Raw genomic sequence first — 27233 nt, 5'->3', positions numbered from 1 at the left:
TCACCTACAGGAGCTTTTATGACATCACATTTTAAACTCCTCCCCCTTTAACACCTCCCACTCTTCTGAATATGGGAGGATATTTGTGCTCGTGTAGAAGAGCCGCTGAGAAGTCGGACATTGATGTTTGAGGCTGTTCATCCCAGAGGTTTGATAGGGGTGAGGTCATGTGACTGTGCTCGCCACACACATATGTCTACTGTCTGTGCTCATGTTGGTTATGAGTTATGAAGAGGTTTTATATGACTGTTATTTTACTACCTCTGTGTTCTCCTGTATAATCAGTTGAAATATCTTACAGAAGGCCCATGTTCTTCACATTTCTGCAGCCCTGTTGGCCAGATCGCTCCTGAAAAAGGCATTTTTACTGTCAGTGGGAGTTTTTACCTCCATAAATAAAGGGTATATAAAACTGACTGTAGTATCTGCCTCGTGACAGGAATGTTTTTCTGGATCAAAACGATTTGGCTCCCAGGAGATCAGTGACATGTAGCTAGTCCTGGGTTGTGTCTGTAAAGAGTGGGTACTGTGTTAGTGACTTTACATCAGTTTCTATGGCATCAAAATGGCGTCCCAAATGCTCATGGTTGTTTTCTTTTTACACAAATAAAACTGTGACATACGTCTGTTAACATGGTTGCATATGATATGAATTAACACTCCAAAAAATGAAAACAACACAAAAATAGACACATCAAAAGATTTGTAATATTTGTAATACAACAGCTGAAACACTGTTCAGTGCAGCATCAGGCAGAGAAACAAAGCTGGACGTGTGTGAACAGGAGCTCTCACCGTCATTAGAGATAATAAAGAGAAACTTGTGGAAACATCAGAGGGCAGGGCTCTAGAGTGAGACCAATCTGGTTGCAAATGCGACCAAATTTTTCAATGGTGCGACTAAAAAACATAGTTGGTCGCAGCTGTTCCAGTAAAAAAAAAAGTCTCGGCAACTCTGAAAGTCTCCGTGTGGTCAACAGCTGACACACATCATGCCCCTATGGTGTGTCCCAATTAGAGATAGTCAGGGGCGGGACCTCTGTGATTGGCCGTGGTCCTGTAGTTGTCCCGTAGTCCTTTGTGTGTACATTTGAAAGTGCAGGTGGATAGAGGGAGGTGAGTAGCTTGAATGAAGCGATATCGATTCATTAAATCCTGAGTTGACTTTTAAATATAACTGTGTTTTGCCAGAAACGCCAGATTCTCAGATTAAAGCTCACAAAACTATTTCAACAACCACCAAACAGTAAATGAGAGCAGGCACACGGACTCCACACAAAGACGTAAACACAGACCCGATGCATCAGAATCAGCTTTGTCTTTCTCGGCTTTCTCACCCCACGGCCTGAACACGGACACGCTGTCGGAGCTCAGTGATTCTGATGCGTCGGGTCCGCGCTGTGTTTCCGTCTTTTTTGCGCTGATTCTGAGCTGCAGGTTTTGTCTCTCCAACCAAAATTCGCCGAGCCAGCAGCAAAAGAAGCAGCAAACTACGCTTCACATTTGATCAATGTCGTCATGAATTCCCTCTGACTTTTGCTGTTTTGCTTCCACCACGATAAAAATCACACTTCATGCACAGCTCCCTCTCCCTCTCTCTCTCTCTCTCTCTCTCTCTCTCACTCTCTCTCTCTCTGTACTTCAAGAACAGTTTCCCGTCTCAAATCTGTTTTCTGCATTATCCATTCTCTTATTACCCACCAGTCTACCGTTGTTTACAGCGCTGTCGGCCGCTGTCTTTTTCTTTTCTTTTTCTTTTTTCACTTAAATGACCTCGGACAAGAAAGCCTAATTTCTGCTGTTCAATACTGAAGAAATTTAAACTTTTTAAAATTATGCAAAATTGCAGAATATTTTTAAGGTTATCTGCTATAAAAAGCCAGACCAGGAAAATCTTCTTCATGTTTTTCTGTGTTTTATTCTCAGTTACTTTGACACAAAGGCATCTGCTGTGATGCTCTGATGAAGTCTCACATGTATCAGTGCTGATAAATGATCAGAATTATAATATTTCTGACTGTCTGAGGCTAAATTGAATCGAATCGAATGGATTATAGAAATCAGTGATGATACCCAGCCCTAGTGAGCAGCCTAGGCCTGACAGAAGTGGATGTAGCTGTGGGTAATAAGAAAAGATGAAAAGAACTATTGATAACTTTTTGGTTAAGGCCTGATCCGTCCATAGCCAGCTCTGACACGGAGCCATCAATCTCTGAATGCTGAAAAAGCAGCAGTGTATCCAGAAACACATTATATGCTGTGATAAATGCCCAAGTGTCCCCTCTCCCCACTGCCTTTCAGCAGCAGGCAGCAGCAAACAGGTCGTCAGAGGAGCCGAGATGATGATTAAGTTTAATATTGCCTACAGTATTGCCAAAGAGTGCCAACGCACTTTAAGCACAAGCACTTTTTCAGTAACTTATCTTTCTTGTAGAAATGTGCTCCAAATAAAGAACTTTGGGTTGTGTCTGTGGGGTAGGGTGAGCATCTGTTGGGTCTCGTGAGGGTCTGTGGTGTCGAGTAAGTGTCTGTGGGGTCTGGTGAGCGTCTGTGGGGTTGGGGTTGTGTCTGTGGGGTTGTGTCTGTAGGGTTGTGTCTGTGGGGTCGGAGTTGTGTCTGTGGTGTCAGGTGAGCGTCTGTGGGGTCGGGGTTTCTTCTGTGGGGTAGGGTGAGCATCTGTTGGGTCTCGTGAGGGTCTGTGGGGTCGAGTAAGTGTCTGTGGTGTCAAGTGAGCGTCTGTGGGGTCTGATGAGCATCTGTTGGGTCTCGTGAGGGTCTGTGGTGTCGAGTAAGTGTCTGTCGGGTCTGGTGAGCGTCTGTGGGGTTGGGGTTGTGTCTGTGGGGTTGTGTCTGTGGGGTTGTGTCTGTAGGGTTGTGTCTGTGGGGTCGGAGTTGTGTCTGTGGGTTCGTAGTTGTGTCTGTGGGGTCAGTTCAGTGTCTGTGGTGTCAAGTGAGTGTCTGTGGGGTCAGATGAGCATCTGTAGGGTCTCGTGAACATCTGTGGTGTCGAGTGAGTGTCTGTAGGGTCTGGTGAGCGTCTGTGGGGTTGGGGTTGTGTCTGTGGGGTTGTGTCTGTGGGGTTGTGTCTGTGGGGTTGGAGTTGTGTCTGTGGGGTCAGTTCAGTGTCTGTGGTGTCAAGTGAGCATCTGTGGGGTCTGGTGAGCGTCTGTGGGGTCAAGTGAGCGTCTTGTGTCACTGTGTAAAGCAGACCTTCGCTCTCGCTGCCCTCTCTCCTCGTCTTCTGCTGCCTTTAAATGTCACACTTTTATTTCTCTCGAGGCTCTCGCTGCCTCCTGGAACATTTTGCTGGTGTAGCAGCCTCCTCCGTTTCTCTTCTCCAGCAGCTCTCTGACCTCAGCAGGATCTCTGCTTCTGTTGTCTAAAACATGATATCCTCCACCTCACTGATCGATGAAGCAACGTAGATTTTCAGTCATTAATGAATCCATGTTGACTCCACCTGCTTCCAGGTCGTCTCCTCGGGTGAACAGGATCATCGTGTGACCTGCGGCTTCTTCTCCAAACATCCTCTGAATGATTTTCACAGTTTCTTCTTCATCTTTGGTGAATCCGTCTACCTTGGTCACAACCAGGAACACATGAGGATCAGGAGCAGCAAAGAAGAGGCATCTACTGATCTCTGCCTTTACCTGCTCCTCAATCCATCTGTTATCAAACAGACCTGGAGTATCAACCACAGCCAGGACCAGTTTGGAACAAGTGATTTCACTTGTTGAAATCACTTGTTCCAAACTGTGGTTTCAATAAGACTGACACCCACAGTCACGTCAGCTTCAGTTTTACTGCTCAGCGGTAAAACTCTATGTACTTAGTGGTTTAGAACTCAAGTGAGGTTGCAAGTTAGCAACCTAATTGGAGGAAAAAGTAGCACAAGTTAGCTAACTTTTAGCTAACATGAGCTAACTTTTGATGCACCTGAAACAACCTAAGACTTAATCTTCCACATGCAAACTTTTCAGTAAGCTTTGTTTGGGTAACTTTGTATGCATTTGTATGTGTATGTGCTGCTAATGTGTGTGTAACTTATGATTGTACTGCTGTCTTCAAAGTTTCGACTATTATTTGAAACAGCTAAATAAATAAAATGTGATAAAGTTGTAATGTTGAGGTTAAGTTTAATTAGCATCCATAAATCATTTTTGACCGAACATGTTTACTGTCGCTCTCGAGGAAGGCTGTACCTGGTTGGTGTCGAGAGCCAATCAGATCTCTCCTCTCTGAAATCTACCCTGCAGTCACTTAGTAACAGCAGCAGTGTTGTATCTGTGCACTGTGACATCATCAGAGGGAGCTGTGTCCCAATTAAGAGACTGCACGCTTGAAGTACACATTTTGAGTGCGAGTACGTCACCGCCACGCGACGACGGCTGTCCCAATTCAAAGTGCACTTCAAATGCATACTCCAAATGTGCCGTCGATTTCCCCAAATATCAAGCGTGGTCCAGTGCACGCTTCGTGGTCCCTTATATCCCACAATTCATAGCGCGGCGGTGGGTGTGGATAATTTTGCTGCAAAATACGGCAGAAGGGAGCGGCCAAAGGGTGAACTGTCAAAAGTAAGTACTGAATATTATGTCACTTATTTATGTGCGAATGTTTAAGAACATTAAAACATTACTGTTGGCCACATGTCGACAAAGTTATGTGACATTAGTGATGTTTGTACTTTCAGCGGTAACTTGGTTTTAAAGCCTCTACTTCTAAATATATATATAGTCGACCTTAATCTTACAGAGAATGTGACGATTTTATGGATAATTAAAGTCAGTCATATATCCACAAACACAACAAGCTGAAAGTCAGTGATGCTGCTCGGTTTGCAGTCCTGAATATGACGGCACAAGCAGGATTCACTGCACTGTTAATGTTAGCTATGTTATATTGCTGCCTCTGTTCGGTGGTGTGGAGCCAAACGGACTTTAACGTGTGTTTGAACGAGCTGACGGTTCACTCGTTAAGCTGAAAGAAAGATGCTTTAATCACAGGAGTCACACATGTGTCCACTGGACCATCTGGGAACTCTTCTTGTTTAGCACTCGTAATAACACAAACACTAAATCCTCCTTCTCTTGTGCTGTTTTGTAGCAGTGTGTACACCTGAGACTGTCACCTGTCTGTCTGTCCTGCACTCTCTCTCTGTTTCTTTCTCTCTGATTGTGGAATAAAAGTATGAACATGTATTTATAAGTTACACTTGTGTTTGAATCCTGCAGCTTATCACACATTTGATTTCCATGTGTGACGACTGCAAGTGTCCAGAGTGAGGACAGACTGAGGGAGCCACTGCTGCACATCATCTGTGAGGCTTTGCACCCCTGATGATCCACCAGGACAAACTCAGCAGTGTGTGAGGAAGAGGAGGAGGAAGAGCCAGCAGCAGCTGACAGATGGAGAGAATAGACAGACTGTTCCCTGTTTGTGAAGGACTGCTAGGAAAGTTTAACATAACTAATTGTCTGTCCTGAATCAGTCTTATTAGGTAATGTTCAAATAATGTTATCATCCCAGTGTTTTCAGTGTGGGAGAAAGTACTCAGGGCCTTCAAGTTACACACTATGAAAGGCAGCAACAAGTTTAATATTCAGAAACCTAAAGTATGTATCAGCAGCAGAATGGAGCTAAAAATAAATGTTTGTTTCAGTTCTATGAAGCTTTGAGTATTTTGGATTAGTAGCACTGCTGTGTTTGTTGCATCATATTGCTGTAATTGTTTATATGCTTTATATATTCTGAGCTAAGTTGATCTATAGTGTTACATCATATTCTATAAGGATGTTATGTGTTTGTAGACTTTCTGCCCAGTTTGACCCATTTAGCAGAAGTCAGCCTGTTTAAGGCTCTGATATCTATTCTGTATGACTTAAAGCAGTTATGACATGCTCTGATTTTATGACCCAATAAAGGAATATTTCATATATCAGTCTGATCTTCATTCTATCAGAAACAGTTATCACAGCTCGTACATTTGCTTTTTACACATATATGTAAGCATTGAGCCAAATTTAGTAATGGCAACATATTAAACAAACAATGTTTGTCTCTTATATATAATACATCTGTATATACACTGTCAGAGATACTTGAGTGTCTTTGAGTGAAGATTTAAGGTGATAGGAAATATAAATAACTGCAACTTGAATCTTTACTGAAGCTCAGTATTTGACACGGAGTTCACTCACATGTGCTGTACCTGCACTTGTGATGTGACAATAAAAGTGATTTGATTTGAGAGTTCAAACTCACTGCTGTAATACTTAATCATGATTAATATAATAACTATAATATTGGCCATATTATATTTACACTGACTTTAGTCTCATGATCAATCGCGATCGTGGCTCAAGAGTTGGGAGTTCGCCTTGTAATCGGAAGGTTACCGGTTCGAGCCCTGGCTCGGACAGTCTCGGTCGTTGTGTCCTTGGGCAAGACACTTCACCCGTTGCCTACTGGTGGTGGTCAGAGGGCCCGGTGGCGCCAGTGTCCGGCAGCCTCGCCTCTGTCAGTGCGCCCCAGGGTGGCTGTGGCTACAATGTAGCTTGCCATCACCAGTGTGTGAATGTGTGCGTGAATGGGTGAATGACTGGGTATGTAAAGCGCTTTGGGGTCCTTAGGGACCATAAAGGCGCTATATAAATACAGGCCATTTACCATTAACTAATTGTTATTTACTAGCTAATCTTAAATGACTGTTCAGTACAGATATGAAGCCCAACAATCATGTTTTACAGTCCTGTGGTCTCAGCATCAGATACTTATTAAATCACACAGAGCTCGTGTAGAAACAAACAAACAAATGAACAAAATATGTTCTCCTTCATTTCTGTCAAACAAAGCTTTATGACAGGTTTCCAGTGTGTCATACAGCGCTGCCCAGGTTGACGGAGGCTGGACCGTCAAATTTCACAAGCCTCCAAGCCTCGCACTTCCGGGGTTAGCGGTCTTTGAGTACCCGGCCCTTGTGGACCGTTAAGGTTGCGTACTTTAAGGCTGCAGACCCTGAATTGGGATACAGCCTGTAACACAGCTTTAACCCTGAGCAGCACCAACATGGCCGGCTCACTACCTCATAAGTACATCTACAAGTTTTATTCTGATTTACTGTTCTGACAAACTTTCTACAATAAATGTCAGAAACTGAGAAACTGCAGAGCTTCCTGTTTACCTGAGCTGTGATGAGTTATTCCTGTGACCTGAGTCTATGTCTCTTTAATCTCTATGGCTTTGTAATGCTTTTTATTCATTTGAAGCACCAACACGTGAATTGTTTGTGGTTCATGCAGTGGTGAGAACAGAGTGATCTGACACAGGGTTACATGCACACCAACCACAGCCTGTCAGTGTTTCTGCTTAACAGACTAACACATGGATGAATAAATAAACACAGTCACTGTGACAGACAGTAGTCCTGTTCTGCTGGTTGGACTGTCAGTTCTCGTAAACTTGGAGTAAATTGTGGTTAGTGTTCTCTTCCTGGTATCACAGTTTGAGCTATTTCCTGTTTTATTTTGGTAACCTTTGTTCCTTGTGTTTTCCTGTAGGCTTTACCTCCTTCCTTTCTTGTTTTTTTCTCCTTGATAACTGGCTGCCCGCCTTAAATAGTCTCACCTGTTTTCATCCACACCTGTGTCTAATCAGTACATCACTCACCTGAGTATATCCACTGCAGTATATCCAGGAGCAGCAATATACTGCTCCTGGTCCTTTTTGGATATTCAGGGTCAGTTCTTTTACTAACAGGACAGGTGAAGCTGGCAAAGTGTAATCAGTAGTCATTGTGGTAGGCTGAGTCGCTATGATGGAAACGGGCTTCAGTAACTGACAGCCTCAGTACTGTGAACCATGCAACATTGCTCTCACATTGCCTGTCTACTCATTTTGTAGCAAACTTTTTCTGCAAATTCCATCCGTCTGGACAGTCTCTCATTGTCTCTCAACTGGACTGGACAGAAATACCAGAGGTGTAGGTGCCACCATCTGGAGATTTATCTGGTGCCACGCTCTGAGTTTGGGATTCTCCCCCATTTAAAATAATCAAAACAAGGTGTGTGGTGTGTCACACACATGTCACACATCTGTCACACACATGTCCACACCTGTTCACACCTGTCACACATCTGTCGCACCCTGTCACACACGTCACACATCTGTCACACACGTCACACACGTCCACACCTGTTCACACCTGTCCACACATGTCACACACATGTCACACACCTGTCACACACATGTCACACACATGTCACACACATGTCGCACACCTGTTGCACATCTGTCGCACACCTGTCACACATCTGTCGCACCCCTGTCACACACCTGTCACACACATGTCACACACGTCCACACCTGTTCACACCTGTCCACACATGTCACACACCTGTCACACACACGTCACACACATGTCGCACACCTGTCGCACATCTGTCGCACACCTGTCGCACACCTGTCACACACATGTCCACACCTGTCACACACCTGTCACACACATGTCCACACCTGTTCACACCTGTCCACACCTGTCACACATCTGTCGCACCCCTGTCACACACATGTCACACACCTGTCACACACATGTCCACACCTGTTCACACCTGTCACACATCTGTCACACACCTGTCACACACATGTCTCACACCTGTCACACACCTGTCACACATCTGTTGCACCCCTGTCACACACATGTCACACATCTGTCACACACCTGTCACACTCATGTCACACCCCTGTCATACATCTGTCGCACACCTGTCGCACACCTGTCACACACATGTCACACACATGTCACACACGTCCACACCTGTTCACACCTGTCCACACATGTCACACACCTGTCACACACGTCACACACATGTCACACACATGTCACACACCTGTCACACACATGTCACACACATGTCCACACCTGTTCACACCTGTCACACATCTGTCATGGACCTGTCGACATGGAGGTGGCCTGCCAACAGTTTTCAGAGATGACTTTAAATGCAGTGCTGTCTGGAAGGAACAGCACTCTGCCTTTACTGTACTCTGTGCTTTAGTGTGGAGACTTCCTCATTGTAACAAAGATGTCATTCTGGAATTTTCTCACTCTGACTTTGCCGACCACTGACAAGCTGCTAATCCTTGATGACTTCAATGTCCGCATGTGTTGTCCTTCAGAACCTTTGGTTGGGGAATTTCCACAACGTTTGGAGTCATTTAATTGAACCCAGTCTGTCGATGGCCCTACACACAAACAGGGAGACACTCTAGACCAGTGGTCTGCAACCTTTAACACCCAAAGAGCCACTTGGACCCGGTTTCCACGCAAAAGAAAACACTGGGAGCCGCAAATACTTTTTGAAATCTAAAATGAAGATAACACTGTGTATATTGTTTTTTGTGCTTTGTGTGAACAACTAAAGTAAGTAAGTAAAGTTTATTTATTAAGCGCTTTTCACAGACAGGCAGTCACAAAGCGCTGTACACAAATATTAAAATAAACAATACAATCAATAGACTTTATACACAATGTAAAAGACCAAATGTAAATAATGTAAAGAATATAAAATACGTAGATCAACAAAAGGCTTGTTTGAACAGAAATGTTTTTCACTGCTTTTTAAAAGAATCCACGGAGCAACTAAGGTGTGTTGCTTATGAAATCCATGAAGTGCTACAGAGAAAATTACATTTTATTTATGTAATTAACACATTTTGAACTCTTAAAGAAATATAACAAAAGCAAAGACACCCAGCTGAACTAAAATGATCCATGTAGCAAACAAAAACTGCTGTGAGCCGCCACCCTTATATCACCTTTGGGCTGTTGGAGCCTTGACCTGACTTTTAAAAAGTAACTGGAAAAAAAGCACTATTCTGCTAAAAAAAAATAGATATTTGCAAAATTCTGCCTAAATATGTATTTTACCTGGTTAATGTGTGTGGCGGGGCGTGGTCTGCAGCGCCACTGCATGGGAGTCGGACGCACCTGAGCAGCACCTGCAATCACGCCTCGCCACCTTAACGTCAGTGCTATCTATGCTGTTGTGTTGTTGGTGGTGTATGTCGGGCTGTGAGCTGAAAAGCTACAGCCGGCTGTATGCGTACAGCAACCGTGTGTGACAAGTGGTCAATAAAGAGATGCTGAAAAGCGCGTTCATGCAAACATCGTCGGGTCTGCCGTGATATGTTTACAATGAGACTTCTGGTCCCGAACCTCTGCTCACAGCGTCTGCAAATCGGGGCTTTCATCTTTACGCAGGACTGTAAGCTGTCATCTGTGAGGCGTGAGCGGTGTTTGTTTTTAACATAGTCCACGGTGGAGAACAGCTGCCGACATAATGTGGATCCGAAGATCCATAATTGGCCTACCTGGGGTTGAAAGTCTCGATAAATGCACGGCGTTTCGGCGGGTACACCGGCTTCCGCGAGTGTGACGCTTATTTTGAGCAATGAAAAAAATAATAAGATATCATTTTATTTTTATATTTCAAAATCACAATAATCTTCCAATTTAGAACTACAAGTTAAAAAAAAGAACTAAACACAAATAAAATGCACTTCAGAGAAATACTTCTAATTTATTTTCCCAAACCACCCGGAGCCGCAAAATAAAGACTAAAGAGCCGCATGCGGCTCCGGAGCCGCGGGTTGCCGACCCCTGCTCTAGACTTTCAGTGATCGTTGTAGAGGTGACTGATGCTTGTCCATCTGATCATAAACTCATTTTACTCAGTATCCCCGTTCCTCACTCACCTTCTAAACAAACCCTGACCCCGCTTTTTTTACCCTATAACATCTCAAACTGCTCCCCAATTTTCAGCTCCTTTAGCCACCTTTAAATAAGCTTCTCTTCGTCCCAATCACCCAATGAGCTACCTGCATGCTTTAGTTTAGCTTGCACCAACATTATGGACTGAATTGCTCCTCTCAAACGCAGATGGCATAAATTAAAAATTCAGCCTTGGTTAAATAATGTCACTCATGCCGCCAGACAGGAACGCAGGGAAGCAGAACAAAAATGGAAGAAAGCTCCATGTCTGTGGAGGGTCTCAGTCATCCAGGTTATGGTAATCTAAGGAGCTTGAAAAGAAAAACAACTGCCAAGTTTCTCACACGTTTTTCAAGCCTTGGCTCATGTGATGAGGCTCATAATCAATAGCGGGTCAATGGCCCTCTTAAGAGGCACTCCCACTAAGGCTTAAATACCTGGGACTCTGCACCATTTGCTCTTAGAAGTTTCTCAGATAAAACGTCTTCAACAAACGTAAAGAAATCCAGTCGCCATTCTTTCCAAGCTCCTTGTTTCTTACCAAGCGTTAGAGACTGTTTGAATAACTATCAGCACACCATCGAGGCACAAAAGGCAAATTGTAAGATTATTACAAAGATTTTTGGTAATCCTAAAGTCTGTCCTGCGTCCGACCACTACAGCCATCTCTGAGACTGCCTCACACACTCGTGAGTGATAATATCACAGCACATATTCTGGTCCCATCTCCAAACCCTCTGAACCACTAATATGCTCACCTTTTCTTTACTGCTATAATCATGCACATGAAACTGACTACTTGCGCTCTGCATGTGTTCTCTACACCATTTTCTCAGAGATTTGCTGAAGTCAGTTCTTAACATTTCACTTGTTGAAGACTAAACTTCAAACAGAAAAGCCCATGAACAAACAGGAACTGAAAGCTTCTGCAGTAAAGGCCTGGCAGAGCATTAAAAAGGAGGGAACCCAGCATCTGGTGATGTCCATCAGTCCAAGACTTCAGGCTGTCATTGCCAGCAAAGGGTTTTCAACCAAGTGTTAGAAATGACTATTTTATTTTCAGTTATTTAATTTGTCCAATTACTTTAGAGCCCCAACATGCTTTAGTTCCTCACACATAAATAAAGGTGATTGATTGATTTTAATGAAAATCTTTGAGTGAATCAAAACTGAAAGTCTGAACTTCAACTGCATCTGAGTCGTGTCAGTTCAGATTCATTATAGTGATTTACAGAACCAAAGTGAGAAAAGTCACTCATGCTAGTGACCCTAGCCAAATGCAAGCCTAACAAAAAAACAGTCAACAGAAAAATGAAAAAACACTGGTGACATCAAAGACCTGAAAGAAATTTAATATCACCATCTGTGTCTCTGTGACCTGTTTGTGTGAGACTGAATTAATTTGCAATTACATTTACAGAAATCAAAAATGTAAAATAGAATATTTTCTGTACCTTTGACACATAAGAAATACAACTACATTAAAAACATACATATTGAGATCAGGAGCACTGCAGACAGTCATCTGAAAACTAGCAATCACTAATAATGATGCCCATCATCTCCCAAATGCACCGAGTAACCTTGTTGTAAAGAACTCACAGAAAATTCTGAAATTGTGATTAAATATCAACATTTTTCACAGTATAACACATTCTCTTTGTTTCACTGCTACAACCGCAACTCCCACTGCTGCTCCCAGAGCCGATCCCACTGGTCCTAATAAAAATCCAACACCTGCTCCTATCCCAGCAGCCTTCAGGACCTTATTTTTATTCTCCGCCCGTCTTCTTGCTTCTTCTTCTGCTATCTCTGGATTTTCTGTCCGAAGCCGTTCCATCTCTTCTCTGATGGCTTTCTCAGCCTCCTGCAGCATATCATTGGTGTAGTGTGTTCCTCCATTTCTCTTAACCATGGTGTTGATCTTCTCCAGCAGCTCTTTGACCTGAGAGCGATCCTCACTCTTGTTGTTAAAAACATGATATCTTCCTCCACACTGGCGGATGAAGCGATGCAGAGCCCGATTTCCACTGATTGATTTGTCGATGTCGACTCCGTTTTGCAGATTGTCTCCATACGTGAACAAGACCATAATGTAACGTGCTGCATCTTCTCCAAACATCTTCTGAAGAATTTTAATCGTTTCTTCTTCTTCACTTGTGAATCTGGTCGACTGGATCACAACCAGGAACACGTGAGGACCAGGAGCAGCAAAGGTGATGCATCTAACAATCTGTGTAACCACCTCATCTTCAGACAGGGTGGTGTCAAACAGACCTGGAGTATCAACTACAGTCAGTGTATGACCATCCACCCGGGTTGTTTCTTTCTGACACTCCAATGTTACAGAAGAAAAAGAAGAAAAAGACTGAAAAGCTTCTCTTCCTAAGATGGTGTTTCCAGCTGCACTCTTCCCTACTCCAGCTTTCCCAAGCAGCACCAACCTCAGGTGGAGGTCATCTGCATCTGCTGAGGAAGATAAATAGATCTTGTTAGTGGGTAGCGTGGATTTTGTGTACATAGACATGATTCAGCTTCAATCTTGGCAGATTAGTGTCTGTGTGTGGCTGCAGGAATATAAAGATAAGAGCTGTGTCTCTGGCCCATCATTATACATGATTCTGAATAAGAGAAATGATTAAGTATGTTTTAATTGTTTAACACAGAACAGTATTAAAACCTGTTTAATCCCAAATTTTCCCTGCAAAATAAGTGCATGCATTTTACTCCTTAGACTTCCACCACAATATGTTTAATTTTTTTAATGTCATCGGGGGTTAGAACAGCAACAATTGTTGCTGATGGGATTAAATTGCTTAATAGTGATTTATATGTGATTTTGCTGATATTAACTGATCAGAATATTATCAGGTATAAGTTTAACCAATATAACAAATAAAAAAATATCCATCTATTTTCTTCTGCCCAGGAAGCATCCTAGTCAGATGTCCGAACCACCTTAACTGGCTTGTTTCTGCGATCTCGTTCTTTCGGTCACATCCAAAAGTCATGACCACAGGTGACGGTAGGGACACAGATCGACTGGTATATCAAGAGCTTTTTTTTGTGCTCAGCTCTCTCTTCACCACAACAGACCGGTACAGAGGTAGCAATTTATCGATCTCGCCCCTGACCCGGACTGGGCACTCCACCCTTTTCTAGCTGAGGACCACAGCCTCAGATTTGGAGGAGCTGTGACCTCGCCCCCAGTGATGGACGAGCTGTCCCCATCATCCCCAGACTCTGCTTTCTCTGCTGGACGTACCAGCGGGATTAAAGAGGTCCTCGAGGTATTCCTTCCACCGCCCGGCAATTTCTTCCATCAAAGTTAACAGCATCAACAACAACCCACACTGCATGGTGCCATGTACACTTATGGACACCCTTGTGTTCGAACATGGTCTTTATTATGGACAATTCAATTCAATTCAGTTTTATTTATACAGTGTCAAATCACAACAACAGTCACCTCAAGGCGCTTTAAGGTAAAGCCAACAATAATACATACAGAGAAAAACCCAACAATCATATGACCCCCTATGAACAAGGAGGGAGGGGCGGGGCCATCTGCAGTTGGCCAGTTCAGGTAACCAAACTGTGGTTTGCACAGAAATCCAGTATCAGAGCACAGCTCGGGTTCAGATCTGGCAGGCCGTTCCTCTCACGCCCCTCCAGGTTTCAATGTCATTGCCCACATGAGTGTTGAAGGCTCCCAGTAAGAGGACAGAGTCCCCAGCTGGAGCAGCCTCAAACATCCCACGCAGGGACTCCAAAGATGTCGGGTACTTTAAACTGTTGTTAGGCGCATAAGGAAAGATGACACTCAGCTGCCCATCACACATTGCACCTGACCACTACATGGCCTCCTGCAGGTGGTGGGCCCATGTTCCTTCTTCGGGCTGCGCCCAGCCACGCTACATGGACTAAGGTCCAGCACCCAGGCACTCACCCTCGGGCACCCGCCCTGGGCATGGCTCCAGGTTGGGGACCTGGTGGGTTACCAGGTCCCCGGGCAGAGTGAACTGTTCCCTAGGTCTTTTACTCCTAGGAGCTTTTGAATTGCTCTTTGCCTGGTTAATCACCCAGGACCAATTTGACATGTGAGGGGATATAAATGAAGGGGATATAAATATATTGTGGCAGGGCGTGGTCGGCGGTCCAGCAGGGAAGGCTGAGCTGGGAAACTGCAGCCGTGTGTGTCTGTGAACAGCAACCAAGTGTGTAAATAAAGTTAATGCTGTGGATATCTTACGGTGGTGCTGAAACCCAGGACGGGGGCACAGCAGATCTGCAGCTGGGTCAGCCGGGGAAGGAGCTGGCCCACATGGTGGCCAAGATGGTGGCCACACAGCGGGAGCAGGAGGCAGTGTTGCAACGCCGACGAGAAGAACTGCAGGACCTGGTTGAACGCTGCACGCAGCAGATTGCGAGTCTGGTGGCTCAGCCCCGGTCCTGGTCGACTTTGCCGCCACCCCCACTGGCATCCCTCAACTGCATGGGAGCGGCTGATGTCCACACTGTTTCGGCACCTGTGCCGGCCTCCAGGTTGTGACCAGCCAGGACGCAGCATGCCCCCGCACTCATCCCCACTCCTCGAGTGGGAGTGGCTTGTGCCCAGCCGAGGCCTGCGCCTGTTCCTGCTCTCAGGACAAGGGCTGCGGAGCAACTGCTGGGCTCACCACCAGCTCACCCACCTGCTCAGCCCGAGCTGGAGGTCAGCACATGGAGGGCGCGGGAGGAACCTTTCCCGCCGTTGCTGGAGGTGGAGAAGGCACACGAGGGGCTTCTCCAGCCGAGAGCTGTGGAGGACAGAGGTTCCCTTCATTTCTGCATACTGATTAGTCTGTTCCTTCTTTCCACATTATGCAGTTTTTTTGTCTTTTTTTCCTATGTACTTTACAGATGCTCAATAAAAATCCAGATCTCAAATTTTATAGTCATGGTAAAAAGAAGGTACACATTTTCAGTTATTGGGTTTTACATATCTAGAGATAATTTAGTATTTAGTTTCTCCCAGTTTAGTTCTAGTTAGTTTTGCCTCAGTGTCCATCTGCCTTTTGTTTTTTTGCCTTTTTACCAGCCTCTAATAAACAGCTCGCGTTTCATTAAGTCATAGCTTCGTCTCTAAGTGTCTGCTTTTGGGTCCGCACCTCTAACTCCACACAGTTTGCAGTCAGACTCTGACAGCAGTGATGTTTTAGTGTGATATCATTGTGTGATCTCTGCGGAGCCATTTTAGTTCACTCTCCTTCACAGAGATGCTTCAGCTCATTGAGGTTTGCAGCATTCATTCATGCAAAGCGTTCTAAGCTCTGCAGCAGCTCATTTCTTTTGTTTTTCAGCTGTTCTGTTGGAGATTTGCTGCTGTGCTTGGATCTTTGTCCTGTTGATGACACAGTTTGGTCCAAGCTTTAGCTGTGGGACAGACATCCACTCAGTTACTGCAAATACCCCAAATCATTTTTCCTCCACCGCCGTGGAGGTGCTTGGTTTCCTCCAAATGTGCTGCTGCTCATGATGGAGAAAACACAATATCCATGTTGGTCTTGCAACCTTTCCAAACCAGCTCCACTTGTTCACTCTGTTTCTAATTGTGCTGTCATCCAGCTCTTGGGTGTTCCTGTAAGCTTTGAACACGCTGACCTCTGGTTGAGTTTGCTGGATGTCCACGTTCAACATCAGAAAAATCCTAAACCATTCCATCATTGTACCAACAAGGAAGAGAACGCTAACCACAAACTGGCTGAACAGGTTTACTGTATGAACATCAAAATAAATCTCCTAAATCAGTTTGTCATAAAGTCACCGCTGCAGACACCAACCGCGGTCTTTTATGGTTTGGTTCCTGCAAGCCATGTAAAATAAATCTGTTTCCAGCACTGCATGGAGCACATATTTCAGGTTTTGGAGTTTCAACCAAATGTTTCACAATAAAAACAACAGCGGGACAAGAGACATAGGACACAGGACACAGAAATAACCAATCACAGTTCAGGTTAGCACGTAGGTCTTTTTAAATTGTTATCATTTATTATATAACGTTAGTCTAATCAGTAAATCAGAATAAAAGTTGTAAATGTACTTACGAGCTTGTGTGCCGGCCATGTTTGTTAAAAAGCTTTGCACCGACACCTTCCTGCTGCTCTGTGCTGTACTGACAGGATTGTTCCTTCCTTTAATACAACTGTATCACATGCAACAACAACACTCCTGCTGTCACATCAACACTTAGTTAAAGTTGCTGCAGGGCAGATTCCAGAGAGAAACCAGCTGTCATTGGCCAGCCACACAGTGATGTCACAACCTAAACAACCTGCAGTCCCAGAATGAGGCTGACATTTCTCTTTTAGAGGAAATCTTACCCTGGTTTAGTCTGGGTATCAGACAGACGGCAGGTCACTCTGTGGGAAATCCATCAGCCCCACCTGACCCCTCAAATCACAGATTCTGTTGTTTAATGGAGCCATGCAAAATTCATGTTCATACTATGAAAACTGTCTTCTGAGGACTTTGAAGTCCAGCATCGTGGGAAAGTCTTGAGTCACTCCTAATTTCTTATATTTTGTTAGAAAATATGTCGTTTTCATAGATTTATTGAACAAATGGGAACAAACTGGTGATGAAACAGGCCCAGAAGAGGACCCAGATGCAGGACTCCAGACAAACTATAAAAAGAAGCTTTTATTAGGTGGATTACCACCATAGATGACTTTGCCTAGGAATAAAATTATTAAATGAAGTGAATGAAATGTTTTTTATTATTTTTATATACACATTGTGATGTGCTCATGAAAGAGTTGGCACTCCGTGTTTTAAAGGGTTGAAAGCTTCATTCAGTGCTTTACTGAACTGAATTATCATGATTGACATGTTGAAGTGCAGAGGGGTTTGCAACATGCATACACATCATACTGGTTACCAGTGTTGGGGAGTAATGGAATACATGTACCGCCGTTACGTATTTAACCCTTGTATGGTGTTCGTATTTTTGTTACTCAGCCAGTGTTCATGGGTCTGGTGGACCCGCTAGAGCAGGGGTCAGCAACCTTTAACACCCGAAGAGCCACTTGGACCCGGTTTCCACGCAAAAGAAAACACTGGGAGCTGCAAATACTTTTTGAAATCTAAAATGAAGATAACACTGTGTATATAGTTTTTTACCTTTATGCTTTGTGTGAACAACTAAAGTAAGTAAGTAAAGTTTATTTATTAAGCGCTTTTCACAGACAGGCAGTCACAAAGCGCTGTACACAAATATTAAAATAAACAATACAATCAATAGACTTTATACACAATGTAAAAGATCTAATGTAAATAATGTAAAGAATATAAAATACGTAGATCAACAAAAGGCTTGTTTGAACAGAAAGTTTTTAACTGCTTTTTAAAAGAATCCACAGAGCAACTAAGGTGTGTTGCTTATGAAATCCATGAAGTGCTACAGAGAAAATTACATTTTAGTTATGTAATGAACACATTTTGAACTCTTAAAGAAATATAACAAAAGCAAAGACACCCAGCTGAACTAAAATGATCCATGTAGCAAACAAAAACTGTTGTGAGCCGCCACCTTTTTAAAAAGTAATTGGAAAAAAAAAGCACTATGCCGCTAAAAAAAAATAGATATTTGCAAAATTCTGCCTAAATATGTATTTTACCTGGTTAATGTGTGTGGCGGGGCGTGGTCTGCAGTGCCGCTGCATGGGAGTCGGACGCACCTGAGCGGCACCCGCAATCGCGCCTCGCCGCCTTAGCTCTCTGCTGTTGTGTTGTCGGGCTGTGAGCTGCAAAGCTACAGCCGGCTGTATGCGTACAGCAACCGTGTGTGAAAAGTGGTCAATAAAGAGATGCTGAAAAGCGCGTTCATGCAAACATCGTCGGGTCTGCCGTGATGTGTTTACAATGAGACTTCTGGTCCTGAACCTCTGCGCACAGCGTCTGCAAATCGGGGCTTTCATCTTTACGCAGGACTGTAAGCTGTCATCTGTGAGGCGTGAGCGGTGTTTGTCTTTAACATAGTTCATGGTGGAGAACAGCTGCCGACATAATGTGGATCCGAAGATCCATAATTGGCCTACCTGGGGTTGAAAGTCTCGATAAATGCACGGCGTTTCGGCGGGTACACCGGCTTCCACGAGTGTGACGCTTATTTTGAGCGATGAAAAAAAAATATATATATATATATATATATAATTTTATTTTTATATTTCAAAATCACAACAATCTTCCAATATAGAACTACAAGTTTTTTTTAAAAAAAGAACTAAACATAAATAAAATGCACTTCAGCTAAATACTTCTAATTTATTTTCCCAAACCACGCGGAGCCGCAGTATAAGAACTAAAGAGCCGCATGCGGCTCCGGAGCCGCGGGTTGCCGACCCCTGCGCTAGAGTTTTGGCTTTCCAATTAACACTATCAAACAATTTTATGTTAAATTACTCAACAGATGTTTACTTTATCCCAATTACGAGCCATGTGAACAGCAAACATGGTTAATTTTTTCCTTTTACCTTTGTTCAGTCACATTTATGGATTAATGTGCTTCTCGTTTTTTGTCAATAAAATGTTATAAAAAAAAATAAAATCAGTTCTAATCAAGTGTACATATCCTTATACCATATTTTGCAGGTTTTGATGGTATATACTGCCTAAAGGGGCAACGGCCTCTAAATGGCATGGGTCTCACAGACCTGAACACCATACAAGGGCTAAAATACAAAATATGAGTAACTGTATTCCGTTACAGTTACCGTTTAAAAGGTGGTATTCAGAATACAGTTACTTTGTTGAAATAAATGGATTACACGGCGGTACTTCCCTGTTTCATATTGTCGCGGGTCAGGACTGTTTGGGTTTGTTTGACAGCTACGTAATGTTGTTCCAGGCGGCAGCGTTACGGTTGCCATGGTTACAGGGTGACGCGCTCTCTCTCTGCGTGTTTCCTGGGTGAGAGAGCGCTTTTTTGTTGTTGTTGTTGTGCTAAGCTAAAAGGCAGAATGCTACAGGCATGGCCCTAAAGAATGTAGCATCATGGGCAGTGTAGTCCGTGCTGCAGGGAGAATGGACTGCCATACACGTTATGTGTCTGTGAGCGAGGGAGGGAGAGAAAGGAAAAGTCCGAGCTGTCACGGAGCAAAAACGGGAGCTGGAAGCATGTAAATATAATAATAACCACTGCAGCCAAGAAGAGTGCCTGACGAGCCCAGCTGTAAGTAAGCTATTAAGACTCAACTGTACACTGTGTTCGTGTTTTCCTCCTGAAAACATAAGTTATGTTGGAGCAGCCTTTCAGCGCCTCTGTCTGTCTCCCGCAAGCAAAGTTGACCCAGACAACAAAGTAAAGCTAGTTTTCGGCTACCAGCCCGACACGGAACCCACCGTATTAGCCAGAGGTCCCTTTACTACGTTTCGGAGCCGCGGACCTTCAGTAACAGTAATAAATCACAGCAATAGTACATTCACATAGTTGTAAACAGCATGATAATATATTAAGTAATCCAAAGTATTCAGAATACGTTACTCTCATTGAGTAACGTAACGGAATACGTTACAGAATACATTTTGGGGCATGTATTCTGTATTCTGTAATGGAATACATTTTAAAAGTAACCTTCCCAACACTGCTGGTTACACATATCTAACCCTCAAAAGTAACAAAGTCATTGAACAAGTTTATACAGTTAACTTTATGTTTATCAATCATATATCACAGATTTAGAATTTTTTGTAGTACTAAGCAACTACAGAGCGAAAGTCTGGTTCAAGCGCCGAGGCCACGGCAAGAACAAAGGAAACCTCGAAGCGTTAAAGCTAGCTTTGTAAGGGAATATAACGAAGAAATTATGAAACAAATGTTTTCTTTGTTGATATACTTTGTTCGCAGTGCAATTTATTTGTTGCCGGATTGCAAGAAGTAGACACAATTTCGGGCTCCCACATTTTGTGGGAGCAACATAAATAACAGTAAAAAAAACTCGTTAATGTACAACATTAACGAGTTTTTTACTGTTATTCAAATGCAAACATGGAAATAACGAGTAGGAAAAAAAAATCATTCATTCTTACCTTATACTAATCGTGGTGCAGGCCAGTGCAGTGCATGAACTGATGCCTTCTCCGGTCAATTCCGCTGAGAGTAAATCAAATGTCCCGCTCTACTGTAGAAGACAATGAATACCTGGGGGGATGTACCAATGTGAGAGGGGTGCTGCGGAATAGTCCAAGTGATCGCTGCTTTAATTTCCCGGTCAACTATACATAAATTGCACGTAGACACGATTTTTTTTAAAGCTGGTGAACTAGACCAAGTCATTGATAATAAAAGATCAATAAATCTACTTTCTCTGGTACTTTATACCCGATCAGTTGCAATGCAATTTAATGCAAATCGATGGTTTTTGATGGTGACCGGAGCCGAATGATCGTCAACTATAAATAGACGTTTTCTCGACGTTGTTGTTGTCACCTGGTCGAGTATAAATAGATCAAATATCAATGACAAAAAAACAACGGTGAATCAACATCGTTACAACGTCTCTATAGTAAGACCGTCGGTTTACCACAGTATTTCAATGTTGTTACAACATTGGCATTTCAACCCCGACCATATATGACGGTTCGGATGAAAAATCAACATAGATTCAATGTCGTCTTGCTATCTGGGATCATACTGGTTAAAGTCAGGATGATATTTTCTGGGCCAAGGGAGTCCGAGCAGAATGTCCATGAGTAGACTCAGTAGAATACTCTTAATAATCAAGGCTAGGCAGGAATCAGAATCAGAATACTTTATTGATCCCTAGGTGAAATTATTTTTGGTTACAGTGCTCCAGTATAAACAAACAGTAACAAAGACAGACAATACACTAGGTAAGAAAGGAAGGTGTCTTCTCTGTGTTATTCCAGGAAGAGGAGCAGATACGAGGCGAGGTCAGACGTGAACAGAGAGAGGAGAAGATCCGGCAGGACTGCCACATCACTTCTGGAAGAAGATAGTCATAATAATACTTGTTTTTCTTTTGGTCATCCTTTGTGTGAAGCACACAGCTGATTTCACACTGAGGTCCAGCGCTGTAAACTTGTAACTTCAACTGCAGAAGCAAATTAAATCTTTTAAACGACAGATATTCCTCATGTAGAGAAAACACTGAACACGTCGCTTTGTCTGGGAATTAAGCAAAGGACAATAAAACTGATGCCAGAACGCAAATATGAATAGATAGTAGTGCTCACCTCCATGTATTCTGGGAAACTGTAGGGTATATTTTGCATGCTACATTAGTATAGTACAGGTTACATAGATGTTGAGGGGTCAGCTGACACTGAAAGAACAGCTGTCTGTTTGATAACTCAGTCTCATTTACTATCATGTTAGTAAATATTTAGGCTGTGACATCACTGTGTGGCTGGCCAATGACAGTGGTTTCTCTCTGGAATCTGCCCTGCAGCATCTAAGTGTTGATGTGACAGCAGGAGTGTTGTTGTTGCATGTTGTGGAATTAGAAGCAGGAACTCATTTTTGGTTCACAGCCAGGGTTAAATATTCCCTAAAAGTGACATATTAGGCCTGCAGGTTATTTACATTGTGACTGTGTGCTTGGTAAACCAATGACAGCCCTCTTCACTCTCCAGGCTGCCCTGCAGCAACTTTAACAACTTAATGTGACGGCGTCCTCGCGGTACAGCACAGAGCAGCAGCAGGAAGGTGTCGGTGCAAAGCTTTTTAGATGCTGAACAGCACAAACATGGCCGGCACCAAAGCTCGTAAGTACATTTAAAACTTTTATTCTGATTTACTGTTCAGACAAACTTTCTATCATAACATAAAATCTGGATAAAAAGGGAAAAAGAAACGGAAGAGCTATGTGTTAAACTGAACTGTGATTGGTTATTTCTATGTCCTGTGTCTATATATATATGTGGGGTGGGTTTCCAAAAATCAATTTTCCGATTTTAGTTTGAATAACATGACATCAGTTCAATAAATCCGGAATCAATTTTTGAATATAAATGTATTTTTATCAGAAAAGCCAGAATCTCAGGTTAAACCTCACAAAACAACATCAAACAGCTAAAACAGCAAAAAAAAAAGCAGGTAAATGGATTCCACACAAATCCATAAACACAAAGCGTGGATCATTCATCCCAAAGCACGACCACAGACACGCCATCAGGGCTGAAAGCCGACAGCTCACTGATTCTGATGCTGCAGGTTTCATCACTCTGACCAAAACTGACCGAACCAACAAAAAGAAGATCAAACTACACTTCACATTTGATAAACATCGTCATTAATTCTCTCTGACTTTGGCTGTTTTGCTTCCACCACGATAAAATCACCCTTCCTGCTCAGCTCTCTCTCTCAGTGCACTCAGAGACCAGTTTACCATCAAATCTCTGTTTTCTGCATTATTCTCTGTTTATCACGCACCAGTCTGCTGCTGTGCTCAGTGCTGTCAGCCTCTGACAGGAAAGCTGTTCAACACTGAGGAAATGTAAACTTTATAAGATGACTGCTCAGCTGTGTCTGTAATCAAACCTCTGTAACTCTGCTTCACTCAGCAGCATCAGGTCATGTTCACATGTTGATTGATGCTTTTCTTCAGTTTTTGTTCTACTGCTGAATATTTTAAGGTTATCTGCTATAAAAAGCCAGAACAGGAAAATCTGCTTCATGTGTTTCTGTTTGATCCTCAGTGACTTTGACACAAAGGCCTCTGCTGTGACGCTCACAGCTCTGATCAAGTCTCAGTGTCAGTACTGATAAATGATCAGAATTATGATATTTCTGAGTGTCTGGGTCAAAATGAATCGGATCAGATCAAATACAGAAGTCTGGATTGATACCCAGCCCTACCACGCAGAGCTGGAAACAGATTTATTTTACATGGTTTGCAGGAACCAAAGGCTTTTATTGTTTCTACTTAGCAAACTGTAAAGACCGTGGTTGGTGTCAGCAGCCGTGACCTGACAATATAAAGTTTCAGGTTGTTTATATTGTAAGGTCACGACCCAACATTGAGCAGCTGTTGGTGTTCTGACATGAAGAAACCTGAACCACACACAGACAGTAAAGACCAAACTCTACTCTTTTTACTGTGGAATACAAACTGATTGATGCTCACTGCTGTCCACAGCTTTTACCTGATTGAGACTGAGCTCAGGTGAAATCTTTTGATGTTCAGATGCAGAGAGCGATCCTGTTCAGCCAGTTTGACTGTAGGTTCCTGTAAGCTTGGAGCAAGCTTCTTCATTCCAGTTAGTTTTACAGGAAAGCAGAATCTATTCCAGATACCTCAGAAGCCTGCATTGATGTCATTCTTCAGCTGAATGAGTTTCAGGTTCTGTTTTGGAGCATTTAGAGGAGGTATTTCAGATGATTTTCCCACACCATGGGTTTTCCCACCATTGGTAGTTGTATGCCCCGCCCACAGTAGTCTTACCTGTGCCTTCTTCCACATGTTTTCCCCACATGTGTCCAGTCAGTTCATCACTCCCACCCTTCTCTTTGTTTCCCCAGAGATCGAGTCGATCATTTAGTCCAGCTGTGCAGTGCTCCTCACCTATCGCCCATTTATGCTGTTTCACTGAGCCAACGCATCTCTTTGACGATTCGGGGTTAGACGCTCTGTAATGCCCACAGGAGAGGACCTAAATACAGGACATCGTTAACAATGACAGCAGGTCACAGCTGTGGAAGGGGAGAACGGGCCAATCACTACAGAGAAGTTAGACATGTGTTCTGACGACATTTCAACTGTTTAATTTTCATTTCAGCAGCAGAGTGAAAAATGTTTTAAAATATCTCTTCTGCTCACATTTACAAAAAAAGGTCATGTTTCTGTTTAATTGTATGTCCTGTATCCTGCCACTGGTAGATCACCCCTGCAGTCCAGATCACCCTCGCTCTCTTTGCAACTATTCACCCACACTTACCCAGTGTGTATGACATCATGATATCCTCGCTGTAGATCCTGCTGAGGTGGATCACTGAGTCAGTGTCTTATATCTCCTCCTGATGTGCACAGAAGGTGGCTAATGGTCACTACATCCCTAAATCTGCATACTGCAAACTGTCAGTTCAATTCAGTGTATTTATATAGAGCCAGTTCACAACAATGGTCAGCTTTGTATTGTAAGAGCACATCAACAGCTGGATCAGCTGGAAGAATGGTGTCATGTGACCCAGCCTTTGGAGTTCATGGTGCTTTTTGGTGTGTTGTAATATTTGGGTTTTCTATTTTTTTGAGTATCGAGTTCTCTTAATTCTTCAGTTATATTTCCATTTCCCTGTTGTCTTGTCGAGATGTCTTGTCTCCTCTTCCTGTGTGTCGTTCCATGTCTCCTCAACCCATCATGTCTCTCTCATCGGCCTCTCGTCGTGTGTCAAGCTCATGTGTCAGTCTATGTCTCTGTGTTTCCTGTTTTATTTTGATATTCTCGTGCCTCCATGTTCAGTGTGTTTAGTTTTCCCCTGTGGTGTCACGTTCGTTTGTATCAGCTGTGTTCCTCCAGTGTTTCCACTTTCCTCATTGCCCTTCTGTGTATTTAGGTCCTGAGTCTTCCTTCGTCCTTTATCCTACCCGTGTCTGGTAATCTCGTCATGGTCTGTAGTTTTTCCCACATTCTTTGCTACTTGGATCTTTGCTTAGTTTTTCTCTGTTTAGGTTTAAGTTTATTTTATTTTCCCTGTTATTTTGCCTTTGTTTCTCACATTTTTCCAGCCTCCAATAAATGGCTTGTTTTTCAAAATAAACACAAGGTCTCCCTCTGTAGACATGTGACAAACAGCGAGGGGAGACCGAGCTTACGCTGAGCAGTGATTGTGGAAAGTGTCTATACTTAAAATGAGGAAATAATGAGATGTGTGATTAAGTATTTAACGTTCCAAACAGGGTAAAATCTTTTCAGCCAAGGAACCTACAATAATACAGAGAAACCCAACAATCATATGACCCCCTATGAGCAAGCACTTTGGCGACAGTGGGAAGGAAAAACTCCCTTTTAACAGGAAGAAACCTCCGGCAGAACCAGGCTCAGGGAGGGGCGGGGCCATCCTGAGTGAGGGGAGGGAGCGGGACATTGACATGCTGCCGGAGAGAGCCTGTGTGATGACGTGTGTAATGACCTGGGAGTCCCACTAACTGTCATAATCTGTTTATGTTCTCCAGCAGACACAGTGAAGAATGAGTTCCCACACCTGAGGATTGTGCTTGTTGGGAAAACTGGAGTTGGGAAGAGTGCAACAGGAAACACCATCTTAGGAAGAAAAGCCTTTGAGTCTATAACTTCTTTTTCTTCATCACTAGTTGGGTGTCGCAAAGTAACAGGGCAGGTGGATGGTCACATCCTGGATGTAGTTGACACTCCGGGTCTGTTTGACACCATACTGACTCAGGAGCAGGTGCAGACGGAGATCGTTAAATGCGTCTCCTTTGTTGCTCCCGGTCCTCACGTGTTCCTGGTTGTGATCCAGATCGGCAGGTTTACAAAAGCAGAAGAAGAAACGATGAAAATCCTTCAGAAGATATTTGGAGTGGATGCAGCGTGTTACACCATAGTCTTGTTCACGTATGGAGACAATCTGCAAAACGGAGGCGACATCGACAAATCAATCAGTGGAAATCGGTTTCTGCATCGCTTCATCAATCAGTGTGGAGGAAGATATCATGTTTTTAACAACAAGAGTGAGGATCGCTCTCAGGTCAAAGAGCTGCTGGAGAAGATCAACACCATGGTTAAGAGAAATGGAGGAACACACTACACCAATGATATGCTGCAGGAGGCTGAGAAAGCCATCAGAGAAGAGATGGAACGACTTCTGAAAGAAAATCCAGCCATGGGAGAAGATGAAGCAAGAAGACGGGCGGAGACGAAGAACAAGATCCTGAAGGGTGCCGGGATAGGAGCGGGCTTTGGGAGCATCTTAGGTCCACTGGGAGCAGCACTGGGAGCAGCAGTGGGAGCAGGAATCGTAGCAGCAAAGGAGAAAAAATGTGTCACACAATAAAGTAAAGAACATTTGATCACATTTAGATAATTACTGGTCATGTGATTAATGGCCCTCATGAGAACTGTTAGTCCACAGTAATCATCATATTGTGTAATACATCATCTAAGAGCTGTATAACATGATCTCCTGAACATCTTTGGTTCCTGGGTAACGAGCTTTTTCCTCTTTTTCTTAAGTAAAACATTTTCTTGAATTTTCCACATTTAACACAAACGGTTCACTCATCACCCGCTCATGCTGGTCCAGGTCTCAGGGACAGTGGTCTGCACAGAGACTGCCACACCTGCCTATCCCAGCTACCGCCTCTTCCTCCACCTACCTCCTCCCCAAGCTAGCTGAGATGGACTACCATGACTTTAGAGAGTGGGTCGGAGGAGCAGCAGCTTTGCTCAGGAGGAGCTGACATGGTATCAAACTGATTAAAAATAAAACACTGTTCACAAATGC

At 43.4% G+C, this 27233-nt stretch overlaps 2 protein-coding genes across 6 annotated transcripts; one reads left to right on the top strand and one right to left on the bottom strand.

Annotated features, from left to right (window-relative positions):
• Positions 1–1075: 1075 nt before the first annotated feature.
• On the top strand, positions 1076–27233 carry LOC102078965 (GTPase IMAP family member 7). 4 transcript variants are annotated; one of them, XM_019363605.2, is made up of 4 exons: positions 19923–19982; positions 21680–22537; positions 25945–26784; positions 27003–27233. In XM_019363605.2, the coding sequence occupies exons 2-3, from the start codon at positions 22501–22503 to the stop codon at positions 26781–26783; spliced, it is 876 nt and encodes a 291-aa protein (XP_019219150.1). In that variant the 5' UTR covers positions 19923–19982; positions 21680–22500; the 3' UTR covers position 26784; positions 27003–27233. The 4 variants fall into 4 exon arrangements, with proteins under 4 accessions (XP_005461825.1, XP_019219150.1, XP_025766864.1 ...); XM_005461768.4 differs by lacking the exon at positions 19923–19982 and adding an exon at positions 1076–1116 and having other exon boundaries at positions 22406–22537; positions 25945–27233; XM_025911079.1 differs by having other exon boundaries at positions 25945–27233.
• On the bottom strand, positions 10649–16953 carry LOC102079134 (GTPase IMAP family member 7-like). 2 transcript variants are annotated; one of them, XM_005461770.4, is made up of 2 exons: positions 16858–16953; positions 10649–13240 (listed from the first exon to the last, which is right to left on the bottom strand). In XM_005461770.4, exons 1-2 carry the CDS (start codon positions 16874–16876, stop codon positions 12411–12413), a joined length of 849 nt encoding a protein of 282 aa, XP_005461827.1. In that variant the 5' UTR covers positions 16877–16953; the 3' UTR covers positions 10649–12410. The 2 variants fall into 2 exon arrangements, with proteins under 2 accessions (XP_005461827.1, XP_005461828.1); XM_005461771.4 differs by having other exon boundaries at positions 10649–13237.

The sequence above is a fragment of the Oreochromis niloticus genome, linkage group LG10, assembly GCF_001858045.2.
Source record: "Oreochromis niloticus isolate F11D_XX linkage group LG10, O_niloticus_UMD_NMBU, whole genome shotgun sequence".
Taxonomy (NCBI): domain Eukaryota; kingdom Metazoa; phylum Chordata; class Actinopteri; order Cichliformes; family Cichlidae; genus Oreochromis; species Oreochromis niloticus.
Note: the sequence above shows the minus strand (reverse complement) of the source record. Positions and strands in the feature narration are given on the sequence as shown.

Bases quoted from the DNA above. Each gene is read 5' to 3' on its own strand.
- LOC102078965 (XM_005461768.4), top strand. From the start codon at position 22,501: ATGCTGAACAGCACAAACATGGCCGGCACCAAAGCTC. The intron at 22,538-25,944 runs GTAAGTACATTT...TATGTTCTCCAG, and splicing joins CATGGCCGGCACCAAAGCTC to CAGACACAGTGAAGAATGAG.